The following is a 20,048-nucleotide window of genomic DNA, read 5'->3' on the forward strand; positions in this document are numbered from 1 at the left end:
AAGAGTCTCGATGTGTTGTTGAACTTGTTGGAGTCCACGGTTTGTTAGGATCTTCTACATTTGCTCTGCGAGTGTTTGAAAGCCGTTTAATTCACCGTTAGCGGTTCTTTTCACTCAGAATATGAAAAAGACATTTTCTTTCTTCCGTGCTTCTATTTGTGCATCCGATAATGCAGCAGGAATTTACCATTATCAGGGATAAATACGTGAGGTTACGCACTGTGTTTGACAGCTATCCTGTTTGTCTCCGACCAAAATATTTCCCAGCATGCAACGCGGGCTTTTAATAACAATAACTCGCCTATAGGGTACTCGCTAACAAACCTTGTACACCAAATGTTTTCAAATATGTTTGAAATGGTAAATATGATGATGCTCATTTACCCAGAATGTTGTTTTAAAATTGAATGAAGTCTGTGGCCCGTTGTGATTGGCTAAAACTAATAAAACTGAGAGTCTCTCCTCTTCTTGAACAATATCTACAGGAGCCATTCCAGACAGTTGATGGGTAAAACTGAAATTCGAGCACAATCACATTAGGTTAAAAGAAAATGAAACGTGATGACAGGTTTCTATTTCAAAAACAAACCCGTGCAGAGCTCAACCTTCCCGTCAGTCTCAAACTAAAGTGACTGATCAAAAGTTTTAATGAGACACACATCGAAACTAAAAAAGATTTATTCATACATAACTACATTTCTTATTTACAACAAACTCATGAATCGGTGACTATGTGTTTATTCCTCTGATCTTCATCTTTAAAACAAAAGACAGCGTAGACGTAGACGTAGACGTAGATGTGTTCTTCAGAAGCGTGTGGAGAAACCTCTGAGCTCCAGTTTGTCGATGCTCCTCTGGTTGGAGAAGGACGCTCTGGTGATGCGAGAGCTGGGACTGCCCTCTTTAGCCAGCCACACCTTCCTACGAACAACCACAACATGAGAGAGTCACAACTAACGCACTACAAACACAAAAGCTGGGATTCCACACTTCTCAGGGAAATGGAATGAACTGATCCAAACCTTTAAGACCCCATATTCTTCTATTTTCTATGTTCTAATGTCGTTTCCTCATCACAAACAGACCTGGAGTTGTGTTTTGTTTCATTCACACAAGTTTAACACACAAACTCTGCAGATGTAGGTTGAGTTCTCTGCAGCAAAGAACCTGAAGAAGCTGAAGTTCGGTAGCTTGGCTTGATACCAGCTTTGACAAGTGCCTTCTGCTATTGTGTCCATGAGCAAGACTCTTAAGAACAGCCGTGGGTATAGACACGACCGCAAAAGTAACTAAGGGTGAAGTGGATGAATTATGAATGAGGTTTGAGACACTCTGAGTCCCAGTAATGGTTCATCAGACCAATGTAATATTTAAACCAATTACTAAAGTACCTGTCTAGTCACTAACCAGATGCTCAGTGCAGAACAGAGACCAGACCTGAGACTAGACCTGAGACCAGACCTGAGACCAGACCTGAGACTAGACCAGAGACCAGACCTGAGACTAGACCAGAGACCAGACCAGAGACCAGACCTGAGACCAGACCAGAGACCAGACCTGAGACCAGACCAGAGACCAGAGACCTAGAGACTAGACCTGAGACCAGACCTGAGACCAGACCAGAGACCAGAGACCTGAGACCAGACCAGACCAGAGACCAGACCAGAGACCAGACCTAGAGAGACCAGAGACCTGAGACCAGACCTGAGACCAGACTGAGACCAGACCAGACCTGACCTGAGACCAGACCAGAGACCAGAGACCAGAGACTGAGACCTGAGACCAGACCTGAGACCAGACCAGAGACCAGACCTGAGAGACCAGACCTGAGACCAGACCACCTGAGACCAGACTAGAGACCAGACCAGACCTGAGACCAGACCAGAGACCAGACCAGAGACCAGACCTGAGACCAGACCTGAGACCAGACCTGAGACCAGACCAGAGACCAGACCAGAGACCAGACCTGAGACCAGACCTGAGACCAGACCTGAGACCAGACCTGAGACCAGACCAGAGAGACCAGACTAGAGACCAGACTAGACCAGACCTGAGACCAGACCTGAGACCAGACCAGAGACCAGACCTAGACCAGACCAGACCAGAGACCAGACCAGAGACCAGACTAGAGACCAGACCAGAGACTAGACCAGAGACCAGACTAGAGACCAGACTAGAGACCAGACCAGAGACCAGACTAGAGACCAGACCAGAGACTAGACCAGAGACCAGACTAGAGACCAGAGACCAGAAGACCAGACTAGAGACCAGACCAGAGACTAGACCAGAGACCAGACCAGAGACCAGACTAGAGACCAGACCAGAGACCAGACCAGACCAGAGACCAGACCAGAGACCAGACTAGAGACCAGACTAGAGACCAGAGACCAGACTAGAGACCAGACTAGAGACCAGACCAGAGACTAGACCAGAGACCAGACTAGAGACCAGACCAGAGACCAGACTAGAGACCAGACCAGAGACCAGACCAGAGACCAGACTAGAGACCAGACCAGAGACCAGACTAGAGACCAGACCAGAGACCAGACTAGAGAGACTAGACCAAAGACCAGACCAAAGAGCAGACCAGAGACCAGACCAGAGACAAGAGACCAGATACAAGACCAGAGACTAGAAACTAGACCAGACCAGAGACCATAGACCAGATGGTCAGTGGTACCAATTCTTTAGACTTCAAATACGTGGTAAAGTCTACACTCACGTAAATCACCAGAAAAGCTTTATTCTGGATTGTAGATACTGTTTTAGTGTTATTGTTTTCAGGGATAAGATATCTCCTGCCCTCTGCTGGAGACAGTTGGAAATGAAGTAATTGAATGTAATAAATGAGCAGCATTGTTAACGTGACACTAACAAATAAAATGAAAAAAATATAGGGTTTGTTGGATAAGACGTGGCGAGAAATGGGATGATGAAGAGTGGGAAGAGACATTCAGTAAAAAGTCATTTGGCAACGCAAAATGAAAACCAAAAAAATCATCTCGTGTGATTTTACCGAGAACACTTCTCTAAAGACACATAGGACTAACTCAGTAGCCTTTCTGTGACACCTAAGTGAAAAACACGAGAAAAGCAATGAGCGATATCTCAGTATTAATATCAATATTGGCCAAAATGAAGGTTTGGTCATTTTTTGATAGTAGAATTTATTTTTATAAGTTGCCCCAGTCTCTGTGTGATCAGTTTGTTCTCAGTGCATCAGATTCTGAACAGACTAGTGACTTACAATGGAAATCAAAGAGGTGTGAAGCTAAAAGAGTCAACTTATCTTATCTGGGGTTTTTATTTTGCTCTTTTGTTCGTAAATCAAACTGCAGCCTCGGTGAGCTTCATTTGACTGAAGCCGAAAACTGTGGGTGACGTCACAGTCCCTCGGTCCACTTTTATACTTTTATACAGTCGATGAGATTTGCCTGCAGACGTTTGTGTTTAACCCTGCAGCTGTTCACACATGCAGCTGTTCAACTCCTGAGCCTCTGGTGAGCAGCTGTGACCAGAGACCAGAGACTAGACAACAGACCAGACCAGAGACTAGACCAGAGACCAGACCAGAGACCAGACCAGAGACTAGACCAGAGACTAGACCAGAGACCAGACCAGAGACCAGAGACCAGAGACCAGACCAGAGACTAGAGACTAGACCAGAGACCAGAGACCAGAGACCAGACCAGAGACTAGACCAGAGACTAGACCAGAGACCAGACCAGAGACTAGACCAGAGACCAGACCAGAGACCAGAGAGACCAGAGACTAGACCAGAGACCAGACCAGAGACTAGACCAGAGACCAGAGACCAGAGACCAGACCAGACCAGAGAGAGACCAGAGACCAGACCAGAGACCAGACCAGAGACCAGAAGAGACCAGAGACTAGACCAGAGACTAGACCAGAGACTAGACCAGAGACTAGACCAGAGACCAGACCAGAGACCAGACAAGAGACCAGACCAGAGACCAAAGACCAGAGACTAGACCAGAGACTAGACTTGAGACCAGAACAAAGACCAGACCAGAGACTAGACCAGAGACCAGACCAGAGACTAGACCAGAGACCAGACCACAGACCAGACCTGAGACCAGACCTGAGACTAGACCAGAGACCAGACCTGAGACCAGAGACCAGACCAGAGACTAGAGACCAGAGACTATTCTGAAGACCAGACCAGAGACTAAACCTGAGACTAGACCAGGGACCAGAGTCTAGACCAGAGTCCAGACCAGAGACCAGACCAGAGACCAGACCAGAGACTAGACCAGAGACCAGACCAGACCAGAGACTAGACCAGAGACCAGACCAGAGACTAGACCAGAGACCAGACCAGAGACCAGAGACCAGACCAGAGACTAGACCAGAGACCAGACCAGAGACCAGACCTAGACCAGAGACCAGACCAGAGACTAGACCTGAGACTAGACCAGGGACCAGAGTCCAGACCAGAGACTCCAGACCAGAGACTAGACCTGAGACTAGAACAGGGACCAGAGTCCAGACCAGAGACCAGACCAGAGACCAGACCAGAGACCAGACCAGAGACTAGACCAGAGACCAGACCTGAGACCAGACCTGAGACTAGAACAGGGACCAGAGTCCAGACCAGAGTCCAGACCAGAGACCAGACCAGAGACCAGAGACCAGACCAGAGACCAGACCAGAGACTAGACCAGAGACCAGAGACCAGAGAAGTGCAGAGAAAGAGACGAGAAGCCTGTGAAAGCGGTCGATCGCTATCGCACTTTTGCAGCCTCATCAAAACTTCATCTCTTTTATTTGTTAAGTGTAAACCCCGCCCACAGATGAGAACAGCCAATAGGAAACAGCCTCTGTCCTTCTCACTCACACATGATCGATTGCTTTGGCCTTGGCATCTTGGATCTTTGCTGTGAACTTTTTCCACTGTGAATTTTCCACTTTGAATTTTGACTGTTGAATTGGAGAGCTTGAAAATACATGTGCTGAATATTTAAAAACTAAATTTTTTTATTCAGAATTTGAAACATATTGAAAAAGTATTTCAGTAATTCAGAATAAAAATAATAAAAACATATTTTTTCAGAGTTAAAAAATTAAAAGTGAGAAATTTGGCAGTATTTAAAATTCAAAATCTAACAGAACAAATGATCTTCCACAGTCTGTCAGGACAGTGTCAGTGAACTGAACATAATGTGCGTCCTATCCTTGTTTCCCTAGTGGGATATGTGCTGATTGTGTTGTGATAGCGCTCTGAAGGGGGAGTGACTGTGCAGGGAGTGGACCGTAAGCAAAGGGAGGAAGAAAAATGAACGTTATAAAAGGTAACATGGTGATGTGAATGTCATGTGTGAGCAGTTCATTCCCCATAGAAGGAAAACTAAAAAGGTTTAAGTTGAGCCAAATTTAAAGAAATCCTGTGGGGCGTCATGGGACATTTCCAAACTGTCCTTATCTGTGACTTTTAAAATGTATTCCCCTACAGATTACAGATTACAGACCCCAAAATGTAGTTTGTAATGTAATGCAGTAAATTACTTAAGGTGATTAATGTAATCTGAATACTTTGGAGTACTTGATATTGTCATGTTTTTTAAAATGACATGAATGTTACAACAACATCCTGAAAATTCTTGTTTGTTCTCTTCAAATTGTCTGTTGAGCCCAAGTCTCCATGAACAGACTTTTGTTTACTGTCCTTTTAGTCCTGGTTTAGTCCTGGTTCAGTCCTGGTTTAGTCCTGGTTCAGTCCTGGTTCAGTCCTGGTTTAGTCCTGGTTCAGTCCTGGTTTAGTCCTGGTTCAGTCCTGGTTTAGTCCTGGTTCAGTCCTGGTTTAGTCCTGGTTCAGTCCTGTTTAGTCCTGTTTTCCTGGTTCAGTCCTGGTTCAGTCCTGGTTTAGACCTGGTTTAGACCTGGTTTAGTCCTGGTTAAGTCCTGGTTTAGACCTGATTTAGACCTGGTTTAGTCCTGGTTCAGTCCTGGTTTAGTCCTGGTTCAGTCCTGGTTTAGTCCTGGTTCAGTCCTGGTTTAGACCTGGTTTAGTCCTGGTTTAGTCCTGGTTTAGACCTGATTTAGACCTGGTTCAGTCCTGGTTCAGTCCTGGTTTAGACCTGGTTTAGTCCTGGTTCAGTCCTGGTTTAGTCCTGGTTCAGTCCTGGTTTAGTCCTGGTTCAGTCCTGGTTTAGTCCTGGTTAAGTCCTGGTTTAGACCTGGTTTAATCCTGGTTCAGTCCTGGTTTAGTCCTGGTTCAGTCCTGGTTCAGTCCTGGTTTAGACCTGGTTTAGACCTGGTTTAGTCCTGGTTAAGTCCTGGTTTAGACCTGATTTAGACCTGGTTTAGACCTGGTTTAGACCTGGTTCAGTCCTGGTTTAGACCTGGTTTAGACCTGGTTCAGTCCTGGTTAGACCTGGTTTAGACCTGGTTTAGACCTGGTTTAGACCTGGTTCAGTCCTGGTTTAGACCTGGTTTAGCCCAAAATGTGAAAACAGGAAAATACCGCCGTGTAATCCATTTATTTCAACAAAGTAACTGTAATCCAAGTACCACTCACTGAAACAGTAACTGTAACTGAATTCAGTTACTCATCATTTGTACTCTGATTACATAACTCCGGTACATGTAATCTGTTACTCCTCAACACTGCTGTGATCTGTTGAGTCTGCAGAAGCACAGACCGGGCTCTCCACTCGGGGTCCAGGCCTCAGTGTGATGGGAAAACGGGACTCAGGAACATTCCTCTGACTCTATATTTACCCTGAGAATGTGGACGATCGAACCACGACTCACCACAAGTTTCTGACCGTCCGTGTGTTTGTTTGTTTTTGTGTGTGAATGCGTTTGTGCGTGCGTGTGTATTTATAACAGCGGGGACTCAAATCCGTCTACAATTCTACACCGACTACACGGTTTGAAGTTCAGACGTGGATTCAGTTGGTTTGTCAGTCTGCGGAAAATGAATGGAGGTCAATGTAACGTCCCCGAGAAGCATGTAAAGCCAACGTGTGTGTGTGTGGATTAAAGTAGATTGTAGATTGTAGAAGGATCGAGGTCATCCGTGTGAGCCGTGTGAGCCGTGTGAGCCGTGTGAGCCAAGTGAGCCGCATGTGGAGATGTGGACGGAGAGATGTCCTACTTAGATTGGACGCAAAGTATTTAGTTTTATTTTGTTCATATTATATTTTATATGGAAAATAATTAGTTTCATCTGATTTTGAATTAGAATTTTACTCTCAAAAAAACATGTTTGAATTATTGTTTTTATTCTGAATGGCAGAAGGTGTATATTTTCAAAATGTTTAAAATTCAATATAAAAAAACCCTAAAAACTTTTCAATATTCACCTTAAATATGTTCAAGCCCAGAAATTCAACAGTCAAAATTCAGATCATCAAATTTGCAGTGAAAACAATTCGCAGCAAAAGATCCAAGAGAGCCAGGCTGGTGCCACCTAGTGCCTCCGCTCAGTTTCATTTCTCTCCAGAAACGCACACAGCCAATCAGTGAAGAGCCAGACATTCTGTGTTGGCAACGATTCCTGAGATCAAGGATTTAAAGTCAGAACAAAGAGAATGTTTGGTGAATTTTATCAAGGGGAAAGACGTTATTACTCTTCTTCTCACAGGTTTTGGGAAAAGCTTAATATACCAGTTAACCCCGTTAGCGGCGCATTACATACGTCACGACCAAATAGCAGAAACTGGTTAAATAAAAAAAAAAGTACCCGCATACCACCGAGTGAACGAATTCTAATGCTGCGTGGTCAAATGGTTTCCACAAAGTGAAACCGTCTGATGAATCAGACTAGATTCAAGGTGCCAAGGCCTAAGCAACTGATCCAAAGTGATCCAATTTAACTTGGTAACAAACAGGAAATGGTGCATAAATACGCTCTCTGAATAAAAGCCCCCCTCCCCCCACTACATGGCAGGTTTATAATACTACATCCCCGAGACAGAATCACATCATGCTTAGATACAAAATAGTGGAGTTAGAGCACATTGAGTGTGGCTAGTTTACGAGCAGAGCTAGTGCACATGTGAACCATTCATCAGAGCGACACTGTCAACTCTGCAGGCAAGGGACCGACACCAGGCGTATTATACATGTATATGCATCATTCCACTGCACACAGTAAAGCTGGGCATCATTAAGAAGCTGCCGATGCAATACATACCTCAATACATAGGCCACAATACCATACAGTGCACTTTTGATTCGATACGATATATTTCAAATTGAGTCAATACAATAAAAAAACTAGAAAAGCAGTCAGAGAGCGCAGACCTCCGCCAAGGACTACCCCCATTTTTATATAAATTGCGATAAAATCAGTCTTGTGGATCAGATCCGGATCAGCCTTTGGAATATGAAAGAGGATCCCATTGTCCATCCCTGAGTCACATTTCATGGGGTTTGGTCAATAATTAACCGAGATATTGAGAAACAAATTGTTTGGCCCCATTTACCACAATGTTAACTCAAATTTCAAAGTGATCCAGAATCTAGGATTTCTTCCGGATCACCCCCAAAATGAAATCAGTTCTTCCTTTTCACATTTCCAACAAATCCTGAAAATTTATTCAAAATGGGTCCATAACTTTTTGAGTTATGTTGCTAACAGACAAACAAACAAACAAACAAACAGACAAACGCCGGCAAAAACATAACCTCCTTGGCGGAGATAATAAAGGCTGAATCATGTCTGTGATACAAAAAGTCTTTGTTAAATCACTTCTTGAGCAAACTTCATATGAAACACAAACATTTAATCATCAAAACAGTGAAAATGTCAAATGTGTCACATAAATGAGTTTCCTTCTTATAAACAAACAACAAAACTGTAGCTGTAACAAAATAATTTAGTAAAATATACCAAAAAATACTCCTGACGATATATCAATACAGCAGCCCACGATACTGATAATGTATAAGCACATTAAACAAGTTTAATAATACGATATATATCGATATTTTGATATTTTTGCACACCCCTAATATTACACTAAATTTAACTCTTGTGAACCATGTTATAATGTTGTTTCCTCCTCAAAAACAGACCTGGAGTTGTGGTTTGTTTCATTCACACATGTTTGAGTAACTCTTTTTTATTAGCCTGTCTACATCTGCAGAGCTCAAAATGCTCTGTTCCACCTTGTGATGTCATAAAGTCTTAGTTCTTAAGTTAACAGCTCCTTTTAACTTCAGTTTAGTAGAGATTGACAATTCCAGGGCTGAAATTATCCAAATGATTTTAGTAAAGGTGTGTGGAGTTTAACAACACAGTGGAGCACTTCCTGTATTACCACATGACATCACAAGGTGGGACAGAGTGTTTAAATGTGTGAATGAAACAAAACTCAACTCAAGGTCTGTTTGTGACAAGGAAACATTAAAACATAGATCATAAAAAGGCGTAATAGGAGCTTTTCATCAGATCTCAGCTTCACTTTTTCCTCCCTCTCTCTTCACTTTCATGTTTTCTCTTGGTTCAAACACAGTGAAAGTGTCTCCACCCACACACATCCCTTCCTCTCTCCATTATTCCTCTCTTTCCCCTCCACGCACGAGCAGAGGAACAGCTGCTTCCTGTTTCCCAGGCCCACAGGAAGTGAGTTCGTGGTGGTTTGGACTATGCGCTGAATCCCAGGCATTTGGCCCCGGCGTCACCTTGGTTACGACGGATTACGCCACCGATTCATGTTACGTTTCTGCTGAGTCTGCTGCTTTTAGTTCCCATGTTTGCTAAATTTAGACTAAATACTTTATTATGAGTATTGCACTTTTCATTGTTTCCATGGAGATGTTATTGCTTTGCTTGGAATGTTTCACGGTATGGCATTAAACTTCTCTGTCTCCGCCATCTGTCTTGAATGTGTCACAGTACGGCTTTAAACCTTTTTATCTTCATGGAAATCAAACCAGAACAAGTTACAGGTCAGATCTGTGGAGAGGCGACCTGCTCACAGTCAGAATGTCTGTTTTTCTAGGTATTTTTGAGAAATAAAACAAACTGTAATTGAATAAATGTAAAGTAGAGGTGTTTAATTGTTACGTTTACCAAATCAAAATAATTTAATTCTGAAAAAAAAAGTAATCTGCTTTAAAAAACAAACAAATATGTAAACACTTAATTCCTAATGAAAATGATTATTCGGAATTAAACTTAATTCTGAAGTGGGTTTATTCTGATTTTAAAGCTGAATTCATTTATTCCTCGATCATGTACATGTTTATTCTTCTTAAAAATAATTCCGGTCATTCAGTTCATGCTCGTTGTGTCGAACTTTTAGCGCGATCCCGACGATCCAGCTCCACCAATCCAGACTTTGGTCTTTCATCCACGTCTCTTTGGATTTGTGAGCGGGATGTGGGAGTGGGCTGAGGTAGAACAGCCTCACACTCACTTTGTCTTCTTCCTTCCTTCTCCAGCACTTTTCCCTTCTCCTCTTCACCTGACAGACGTAAAACATGATGAGAGAATTCTCCAGCTGCTGCTTCGCAATTCTCATCGGAACCACTGTGAAAAAAGTTTGGATCATGTTTGTGTCCGTGGCGTAACGACAAACCGATATGACAGAAAAGCCGGTAGCAGCTGAAGTGTGTGTTTTCTTCCAGTCGATGTATAAAATAAAGTAAATACGTTGGTGTCTCTGTCCAGTCAGATCCTTCCCCACCCCCAGACGCTGAGCGGAATTAAATAAATAACTATATAAATTAAGATTAAATTAAAAACTATTAATTTGGAATTAAAAAACATCATGTAAACGTGGCCAGTGTCATACTGTGGAACATTCCAGGCAGAGCAATGACGCCTCCATGGAAACAAAAAGGCGATGGACCTCCAACCAAAAAGCGAAACAGTGCACCTTTAACATGTTTCATAAATTTCTGTTTCATTTTTGACTCTCTAAGTCCCTGCTCATTTGCTCTCTGCGCTAAGTCACTCTCCCTTCAGAGAGTTATATCACATGATAATTGGCAGGCTTTTCATTAATGAAACCACTGCACATTGCATCAGCTTTGTGAAGTTGTTGTACAGTGTACAGTTTGTATCATGTTTTTGTGTATTTCTGGAGAATTGTCATGTGGGAGCGAGGGTGATGTAGGCTGGTGGGCGGAGCCTTGTACAGAGATCATATGTTAACTCAAACATGCCTTGATGACATTTTTGACGAGGGATATATAAATAGGCTATATTAAAGGTGCACAGTCTGGAACTTTTCTGGTGGAGGGTCCATCATGAAATGAAACAGAAAATGCAAACCAATGTTCTTGTAGAGAAACAGTAAAATAAAAGTGAAAAAATGAATATCACACTCAGATGGCCGATCCAAAACTTAAAAAAAAAAAATAATAATAATGTTTTGGCAAAAAAGCCTTCATCAGATCATTTTTCTTGCTTTTTCTTAAGGGTCCATCATCACCTGCTTGTTCCCATGGAGATGTTATTACTTGGTTTGGAATGTCCCACAGCATGGCATTACACTTATCGACCTCCATGGATATTTTTCAGTAAAATCGTCTGTATCTGAATAAATGTAAGATACTGTAGATAAGTTTAATGTCATACTGTGTTACATTCCAGTCAGTCCAGGGCAATAACATCACCATGGTGACGATCTGTACTGGGGCAAGACATATTTTGCTCAGATACATGGGGGGAAAAAAACGGTGTCAGGACCTTAAAGCCTCTTGTGTTTTATATTCTCCAGACAGATGAGAGGAAGTGGGGTCGGGGTCAGGGTCAGGGTCAGGGTTAAGTGCTGTGGAATCCATTAACATCCAGTGACCTCAGAAAGGACAAAAACATTACAACGAGCGGGCTTCTTATAATGGTATAGTATTTATTTTACTACAGGATAAGTAAAAGTAGATACCGAACATATAATAACTGCAATATTCACGTGGTAAGACTTATTAAAGAGCGGTATTTTACTTCTACAGGGTATTAACTGCCAACATGTAACATCTTTAGATCACCGTGTTACTTTTTATTGATTGGAAAGTGCTATATTCGCAAAAAGGTATTAACATGTATTATGAGTCTCCCCTGCGCTAAGCAACTCCCCCTTCAGAGCACTATCACAACAAAACGCTGATTTTGAAACCACCGCACATCGCATCAGGTTTGTGAAGTCGCCGTGTACAATTTTGTATCGTGCTTGTGTGTATTTATGGAGAATTTTCGTGTGGGAGTGTGGGTGACGTAGGCTTGTGGGCGGAGCTTCGTACAGACTCTTGCAGCTAACAGTAAGGCGGGTTCAAATAGGGCCTAGGAGAGATCGCTTATGGCTCAAACCCACAGGGGAGACATGTAAAACCTCTTCCGGCATGTTTTTGATGAACATGGTATAACGCCCCAAAAACTTTTGTATGTCATAAGTTTTACTTTATGATCATATTTGTACTATTTGTTGCATTTACTCTATTTTTTAATATATCACATACTTGCCCTATCTCATGTTGTATGTAAAAAATATATAGGTTATATTAAAAGCGTACAATCTGTAACTTTTCTAGCGAAGGGTTCATCAGCTGCTTGTTTCCATGGAGATGTTATTGCTTGGCCTGGAATGTCCCACAGCATGGCATTATCTTATCTACCCCCATGGCTATTTTTCTACCAATAAAACCACCTGTATTTAAATAAATGCAAGATAGATACTAAGGGTGTGCAAAAAGATTGAAATATTGATATAGAGCATCGTTTAATTTGATAGTATCATAATTTTTAGGCATATTTTACTAAATTATTTTGTGTAAGAGCTATAATTGTGTTGACATTTTCACTGTTTTGAGTAAAATGGGTGTTTTTCATCTTAACTTTGCACAGACTTAGTGGACTTAGCATCACAGCCATGATTTAGCCTTTGGTTTTCACTGAACTGCATCAAACTGATTTGAAATATATCGTATTGATACATACATCGAATTGAATCGAAAGTGCACTGTATCGAAAAGCGTATTGTATCGTGGCCTGTGTATCAAGATATGTATCATATTGACAACTTCTTAATGATACCCAGCCTTAATAGATACGTTTAAAGGGACAGTTTGGAATTTTGGACATAGGACCTCATTTCCTACTGAGAAAGAGTACTGTAGATGTGTGAAGACACTTTTTAAAATATTCCGTCCAGTCCTTGTATTTGCAGAGGTCGCTGGTGCTAGGCTAGTGCATGTCAATGGCCATAGTTATCCTGCCACTAAAAACAGTCTTACCCACTCCACAAAACACCCAAAGCAAAACTGTTTATTACACCAGACTGTCCATGTGAATGTCTGTGTTGATAGAAAAATGTAAAAATAAAACCAACCTGCCTTTGAAGGATTTATGTCTGAGCAGCAGCAGTGAGTTGTACTTCCTAACAAAAAGCTCAGCAGTGGCGGATTAATATCACCTAGCACCTATCTTACCACCAAAGTAATAATTTGTTTACCTGCAGCTGCCATCGCGGCACATAGAGCACATGAAGAAGCCTGTTCCAGATATGGCCACGTTCACATCATCACAACTAACAAGAGCAGAGTAAAATTCCACTGCTGCTGAGAAAATAGTCCTTCAACATGTGACGATTCATGTTTTATTTCAAACATTATTCTATCCACACAGACATTTACATTGACAGTCTATGTTACAACTGTTTTGTTTCGGGTGTTTTGTGGAGTGGGTAAGACTGTTTTTAGTGGCAGGATAACTATGGCCATTGACATGCACTAGCCTAGCACCAGTGACCTCTGCAAATACAAGGACTGGATGGATTATTTTAAGTGTCTCCACACGTCTCCAGAACTCTGGCTCACTAGGAAATGAGCCCCTATGTTCAAAATCTGGAACTGTCCCTTTAAGGCCATATTGTGTGACATTCCAATCAAAGTAATAACATCGCCATGGAGACAAGCAGCTGTAAATGCAGCTGTTGTTATGTCTGTGACAAAGTGCGCCTTTGTCCCATGAAACAAATATTAATTTCATTTCACACACTTGTTCATTTGTTCATGTCCATGTCCAAATAAACAGTTACATATCATTCTGGGTTATTTTGTTAAATTGTCACATTGTTACACATTGTTCATTTAAATATACATTATTTGTTAATTCATTTCAGTTATGAATTTCAGTTAAATCAATATTCCTTATACTAATACTCCCTATATACCTGCAGCTCCACATGATTCAAACAGAATAGAGGGCCTGCATCATGTTGGCCATTTTTTTAAACCTTGGGAGGAGGTCATGGGCATGTGGAGGGGGGTTTTAGATTGTTTCCGTTTAATTGTTTTTGTGTATTTTGGTTTCAGTATTTCATTGTTTATAGTTTATATATTTTAAACACTTTGGTTTAGGGGACTTAAGCCTTGATAAATAGAATAGCGAGCTTTAGAGTTTTGAAAGTTACCTCTAAAGGATTATGCAATTTATAAAAGGAAAAAAAAAAAGAACACAATGACATCTAGATCAGGGGTGTCAAACATAAGGCCCGGGGGCTGGATCCGGCCCTCCAAGACCTTTAATCTGGTCCTCTTCTGATTTTCTACTAAAATATTTCAATGATATTTTCTATTAAAATATTGGTGATTTTCTGCTGCACTTATCATAGCAGCATCTCCAGCATCTCTGTACGTGGCCCCTCCCACCAGAGCAGCACAAATGAAGACTTGTCTCTTTCCAAACGCTCTTAAAGGACGATCGTTTTGACTGTTGACCGTGACACCCTCATCAGAAAAATGTCCAAAATGAGAAAAGTGGAGCAGAGTGCAGGATTTTCCAAGAAAAATTGACTTATTGCCATTTGCATACAAGATAATATTAAAACGATGTGTTGAAATTGCATTTTTCTTAAAGTTTCAGGTTGTTCATAATATTATAATATTTTGTAAAATGAAGAGTTCATCAACTAAAAAAGATTTCTGTAATAGATTTGCTTTTCTCTGCACAAATATTTGAACTTATTGTTATTTTTGGGGTTTATATGACATGAGTTTTCTGATCCGGCCCCTTTGGGATCAAAGTAGGTTGGATACGGCCCCCAGACCAAAATGAGTTTGACACCCCTGGGTTAGATGAAGAAAACGGGGCCATTTTCTCAGTTTTCTACTACTACATACTATTGCCAACAGAGCTGGAAGGAAGTCGTCATCCACATGTTTCAAGACGCTGGTTTTGTGACGTGAGCATGAATAGAGCACATTAGGAGGAGACTTCTATGTGGTCAGGTGCACATGGTTGTTCCATTGATTTAAGTTATTTATTTTCAGTTTGTTCGAACAGTTTGTAATTAATTTATTTTACGTAAACAACTGGAAGTCTGTTTTAAATAAATTTTGTCCGGTCAAAGGCACTTTTTTTTGTTGCAGTCTGATTCTCACTTCGACCACATCGGGTCAGTTTCCCCACAGTGTCTATTCTGTGTGTACAATGGGATTTTCAAATGCACAAATGTGATTATAGTGAAACTGTATTATAGTGACAGTACAGTCTTTATGTTTTGAGGCCTTGGTTGCCGGTGGTTACAGCCCGAGTGGAGGTCGCATGTATGATTGTTTTGTCCTGATGGAATGTAAATCAAATGACTCCACGTCCTCATCCTAACAGGGATACTAGTCTGTGTGTGTGGACAGGGATTTAGGACACTGTGAGGTCTAAACTCTGTACACATTCACGTCACAGAGACCCGCCGCACTTATGGGGACCGAAACACTTTATTATTACTAACAATGTGCTTTAAATGTCCCATATGGGTTAAAATAGGTTAAGGTTAGGCAAGTAGTGATGTAGTCTGCATTCCTGTGGCTTTAATCCCTTTTAAACATACATCATTTAACATTTTATCATTTCAAAATAAAATAAAATATACTTTATAAACTATAATCTGTTTCCAATGAGGTACTTTAGGCATTGGAGCTCCCTCTGCTGCAACGGGAACAAACATTTAGAACGTAAACAGCTCAAGTCTCTATCCTCAGAGAATGCTGCTATGCTAATATGTGTGTTTGTTGTGAAAATAATTTGGCCATAAAATGAGTCCTGTGATGGTTTATGGGCTTAAAAACTGCACAGGAGAAGTACGGAGTTTTATCTATGATGGAACAAAATGGGCAAAATGCAAAAGTTGCATTTTTGCAGCTCAGAGAAGATAAAATTGAATTAATTGATACATGAAACAAAAGTGAAGAAGGAAAAATGCAACTCCAGGTACGTTTTTGATGAGGGGACATTAGAACAGCTCCAAAAGTCAGAATGTCGTCTTTAAGGTCAGGATCAGTCTCCAGGAAATGAATGTAACTCAATAATGTCCCTAAAAAGCATGCATACCCAACGTGTGTGTGTGTGTGTGTGTGTGAGAGCGGGCAGCAGGTCCCCGGGGTGATGATGTCATCTCCAGGAGACATCCACACCCCGATGACATCACTCCCGCTGGACACTCTGCAGTCGGAGCACAGGCCTCGTCTCGCCTCATGATGGATCGTGATGAGACTCATTCAGAGGACAGGAGACGGGGACAGAGGACAAAACTGGGACAGAGCGCTGGGGGAGGAGGGTGTGGTCAGAAAAAAACTGAACTCCGCCCACCGCCCTGCTCATGTTACACAATGGGACAATCAGACAGGAAGCATAAAGTGTATTGTACATGCTCAGGCCACGGCCTGTTTCACTGGCCGAGACAGCACAGTGTTTAATGATGATGGAAGTGTTCAGTGAAACAGAGAGTCCAGCACAAGAACAGCCCCACCGCTTTAACAATACTCATCTGACCTCAGAAGCTGAGCAGGTTGGGTCTGGTTGGTATTGGATGAGAAATAATTGGGAAAGCAAACTGTGCACTGTTGTTGTGTCCTTAGGCAAGGCACTTCATCAGCATTGTCTAGTATGAATGCAGTGTGTGTTGGTAGTAGTTGGAGGGTCAGTGGTGCAGATCAGCAGTGTAACTTCCATCAGTCTGTCCCAGGGCAGCTGTGGCAGCAGCAGATACTCCCACAGAGTGTGGAGTGAGTTAAACAGAACAGTGTAAAGTGATTTGGAAATAGTGCCAGATAAATCAGGAGCATTATTATTAGGTTTTGTTTTGGTTTGTGTGTGGAGAAGGAAACCTGAGCTCTGACAAGAGCACACTGTCAGGAGGAGGCTCATAATACAACATGACTACAAGCTCCAGAAATACTCCAGACAACTTCAGTCTTATTTATTATAAGATAAATTCATCCATTAAAAAAAAACAAAACGTATTTGGAGAAGTTTCACACGCAAGGGTTGGAGTTGTCTTGAAAACACTGTTCTCCAAATAAGAGGCTGTTATGAAAAAAGTGAATGATATTATCCTGATTTTAAAAAACATTTGGTTTGATGAGGATCAGAACAGACAGATGTGTGGGATGAGAAAAGAAAGTTGACGGTGAAACATGTTCTTCTTCACTCATGGTTCCAGAGTGTGTACGAGCCCTTTAACGCTGCTGCATTTGAATGTATCTATCCCCCTCTAGTGGCTTGTGGGTGTCATTGCATCATAATAGAAAACTGCATCAGATTTATTAAACTGATCAGTTTTTGGTTATGTTGGTTAAGAATATAAACTGTGCATTACATTCTGCCACAGTGAACACATGTATATTGTGTACTCACATCTCCTCGACCTGATTCGCGGGCCCCTGGACTTGTCCCACCACCGACCCACTGTGAGTGTTCTTCACCCAGCCCACCAGACCCAGACGCAGCCCCTCTTTCTCTGTGTACTGGACACAGGACAGAGGACAGAACAGCTGAATACATGATGTTAGTCCAAAAGCATCATGGGTCAAAAGTAGAGTAGAAAACTTACCATTCGGAAACACACACCTGAAAAGAGAAACAGAAACCAAAATAAGATTGATTTAATAAAATAAAAATAAAAAAAAACATATTGGACCATCCCTAGTCTTCAGCTGTTTCAACTGTCTCAGCAGTTTTATGAAAAACTCACTTTTTCAGCTCAGCAATAGACTGCATGGACATAGCTAACAGCCTAGCTGCCGCTTTCCAAATAGGAAGTTTGCATGTGGCTCTTCCAGCTCCTTCTGACCTGCATGGCTCCCATTGACTTACACTGGAATATTGTGGCCCCTCTGTCTGTAACTGCTGCTATGAGCCTTAGTCCACTTTTTATACAGTCTAGAGCTCAGTAGGTTCAGCTGTAATGCAATAATTAAAGAGGCGGGATTACGCAAAATCAGCTTCTTTTATCTTTCTGCCGTCTTATAACATTGTTCCCTCATCAATAAACATGCCCAAAGAGGTTTTAGGTGTCAATCATGTATGTTTCAATTTTAAAAGCGATCTCTTCTGGATCCTATTCAAACCTTCCTTACAGTTACCTGTAAGATTGTGTCCAAGGCTCCGCCCACAAGCCTTTTCTCCATAAATACACAAAAACATGAGACAAAACTGTACACAACAGCTTGACAGACCTGATGTGATGTGCAGTAGTTTCATTAGTGGGATGCATGCTGATTGTGTTGTGATAGTGCTCTGAAGGGGGAGTGACTTAGAGCAGAGAGCAAAAAACTAAAGTGAAACTTATCTCAATATGTTGGTTTGGGTGAATATAGCATTTTATAAACAATACAAGGAACGTGGTGATCTAAATATGTTAGGTGTTAGCAGTGAATACTCCCTCAGTGTACAACTCAGACACTTATAATAAACATAAATAAAATGTATACTTGTACTGATACTTCGAGTACAGCCCTAGTAAATATCTCTATGGACTGCACAAAGTGAAAGTGCAGAGTGCAGGCTAGCTTCTATATTCAGCTCCTGAGGCTCAGTTTACACTCCACACACAAACACATGCATGCACACACACACACACACACTATACACACATACACACACACACACACGCACACACACACACGCAGTAGCATGCATTGCAAGAGTATAGTACCACACTGACCCTGTACGTATCCGAAGATCTCAAAGTCCACAGATACCAGATCAGACATGCTGAAGACCACCACAGGGTCTGAGGAAGAGGAAGAGGAAGAGGAGGAAGAGGAAGGAGTGCCGCTCTGTGTGCTGCAGGCTGTGGAAGCACTGACACACAACGCCCTCTGCTGGTGACAAGAGAACAGGGTTATCAAAAGTATAAAAATAAGATACTGAAAAAAATAGCATTGAAACTAAATACTATTTTTTGATTTTTTTATATGCACAGGTATCAATACTAAAAAAGTCACACACTATTGTCTAAAAAAAGAGTGTTTTTTTTCTTATCATCATGGCAGACATTACTTTATACTTCTAGTTGTGTAATATTATTTTGAAGTTGCAGTACTCAAGCTTATAACTTTCTATAATTTATATTATAATATCAAGATTTTTAAAAGACATGTTTAGACCTGGTGTAGTCCTGGTGTAGTCCTAGTATAGTCCTGGTTTAGTTATGGTGTCGTCCTGGTTTAGTCCTGGTTTAGTCCAGGTTTAGTCCAGGTTTAGTCCAGGTTTAGTCCAGGTTTAGTCCTGGTTTAGTCCGGGTTTAGTCCAGGTTTAGTCCAGGTTTAGTCCAGATTTAGTCCAGATTTAGTCCTGGTTTAGTCAGGGTTTAGTCCAGGTTTAGTTCAGGTTTAGTCCAAATTTAGTCCTGGTTTAGTCCAGGTTTAGTCCTGGTTTAATCCTAGTTTAGTTCTGGTTTAGTCCTGGTTTAGTCCTAATTTACTCCTGATGTAGTCCTGATTTAGTCCTGGTTTAGTCTTAGTTTAGTCCTGGTTTGGTCTTTTGGTTTGGTCTTGGTGCAATCCTGGAGAAGTTCTAGTTTAGCACTGTTGTAGTCTTGATATTTGAAATTTAGACCCCATAAATCTCTCATCCCTAAGTCTCTGAATACAGACTTGGTTGAATCTCGGTTTAGTCGCTACATTTAGAAAATTCAGATTAAAATGAAAATACATAAATAAATACAATGTCTGTACCTCATTTGTCCACTAGATGTCAGTCACTGCTTATTAATCCCATTCATCACATCTCATAACCAGTGCTGTAAACACTCACTAAACTATTATTTATAGAACAATCACTTCATTATAAT

The 20,048-nt window shown here is 41.5% G+C and overlaps 1 protein-coding gene across 1 annotated transcript; it reads right to left on the minus strand.

Annotated features, from left to right (window-relative positions):
* Positions 1-698: 698 nt before the first annotated feature.
* LOC110153154 (acylphosphatase-2-like) lies at positions 699-19,037 on the minus strand. The gene is made up of 4 exons (XM_020917027.2): positions 18,918-19,037; positions 17,805-17,821; positions 17,609-17,718; positions 699-921 (listed from the first exon to the last, which is right to left on the minus strand). The coding sequence occupies exons 1-4, from the start codon at positions 18,964-18,966 to the stop codon at positions 807-809; spliced, it is 291 nt and encodes a 96-aa protein (XP_020772686.2). The 5' UTR covers positions 18,967-19,037; the 3' UTR covers positions 699-806.
* Between the last annotated feature and the right edge of the window lie 1,011 nt (positions 19,038-20,048).

Source organism: Boleophthalmus pectinirostris, unplaced genomic scaffold (assembly GCF_026225935.1).
Source record: "Boleophthalmus pectinirostris isolate CB_2022bp ecotype Guang Dong unplaced genomic scaffold, ASM2622593v1 HiC_scaffold_5, whole genome shotgun sequence".
NCBI lineage: Eukaryota > Metazoa > Chordata > Actinopteri > Gobiiformes > Gobiidae > Boleophthalmus > Boleophthalmus pectinirostris.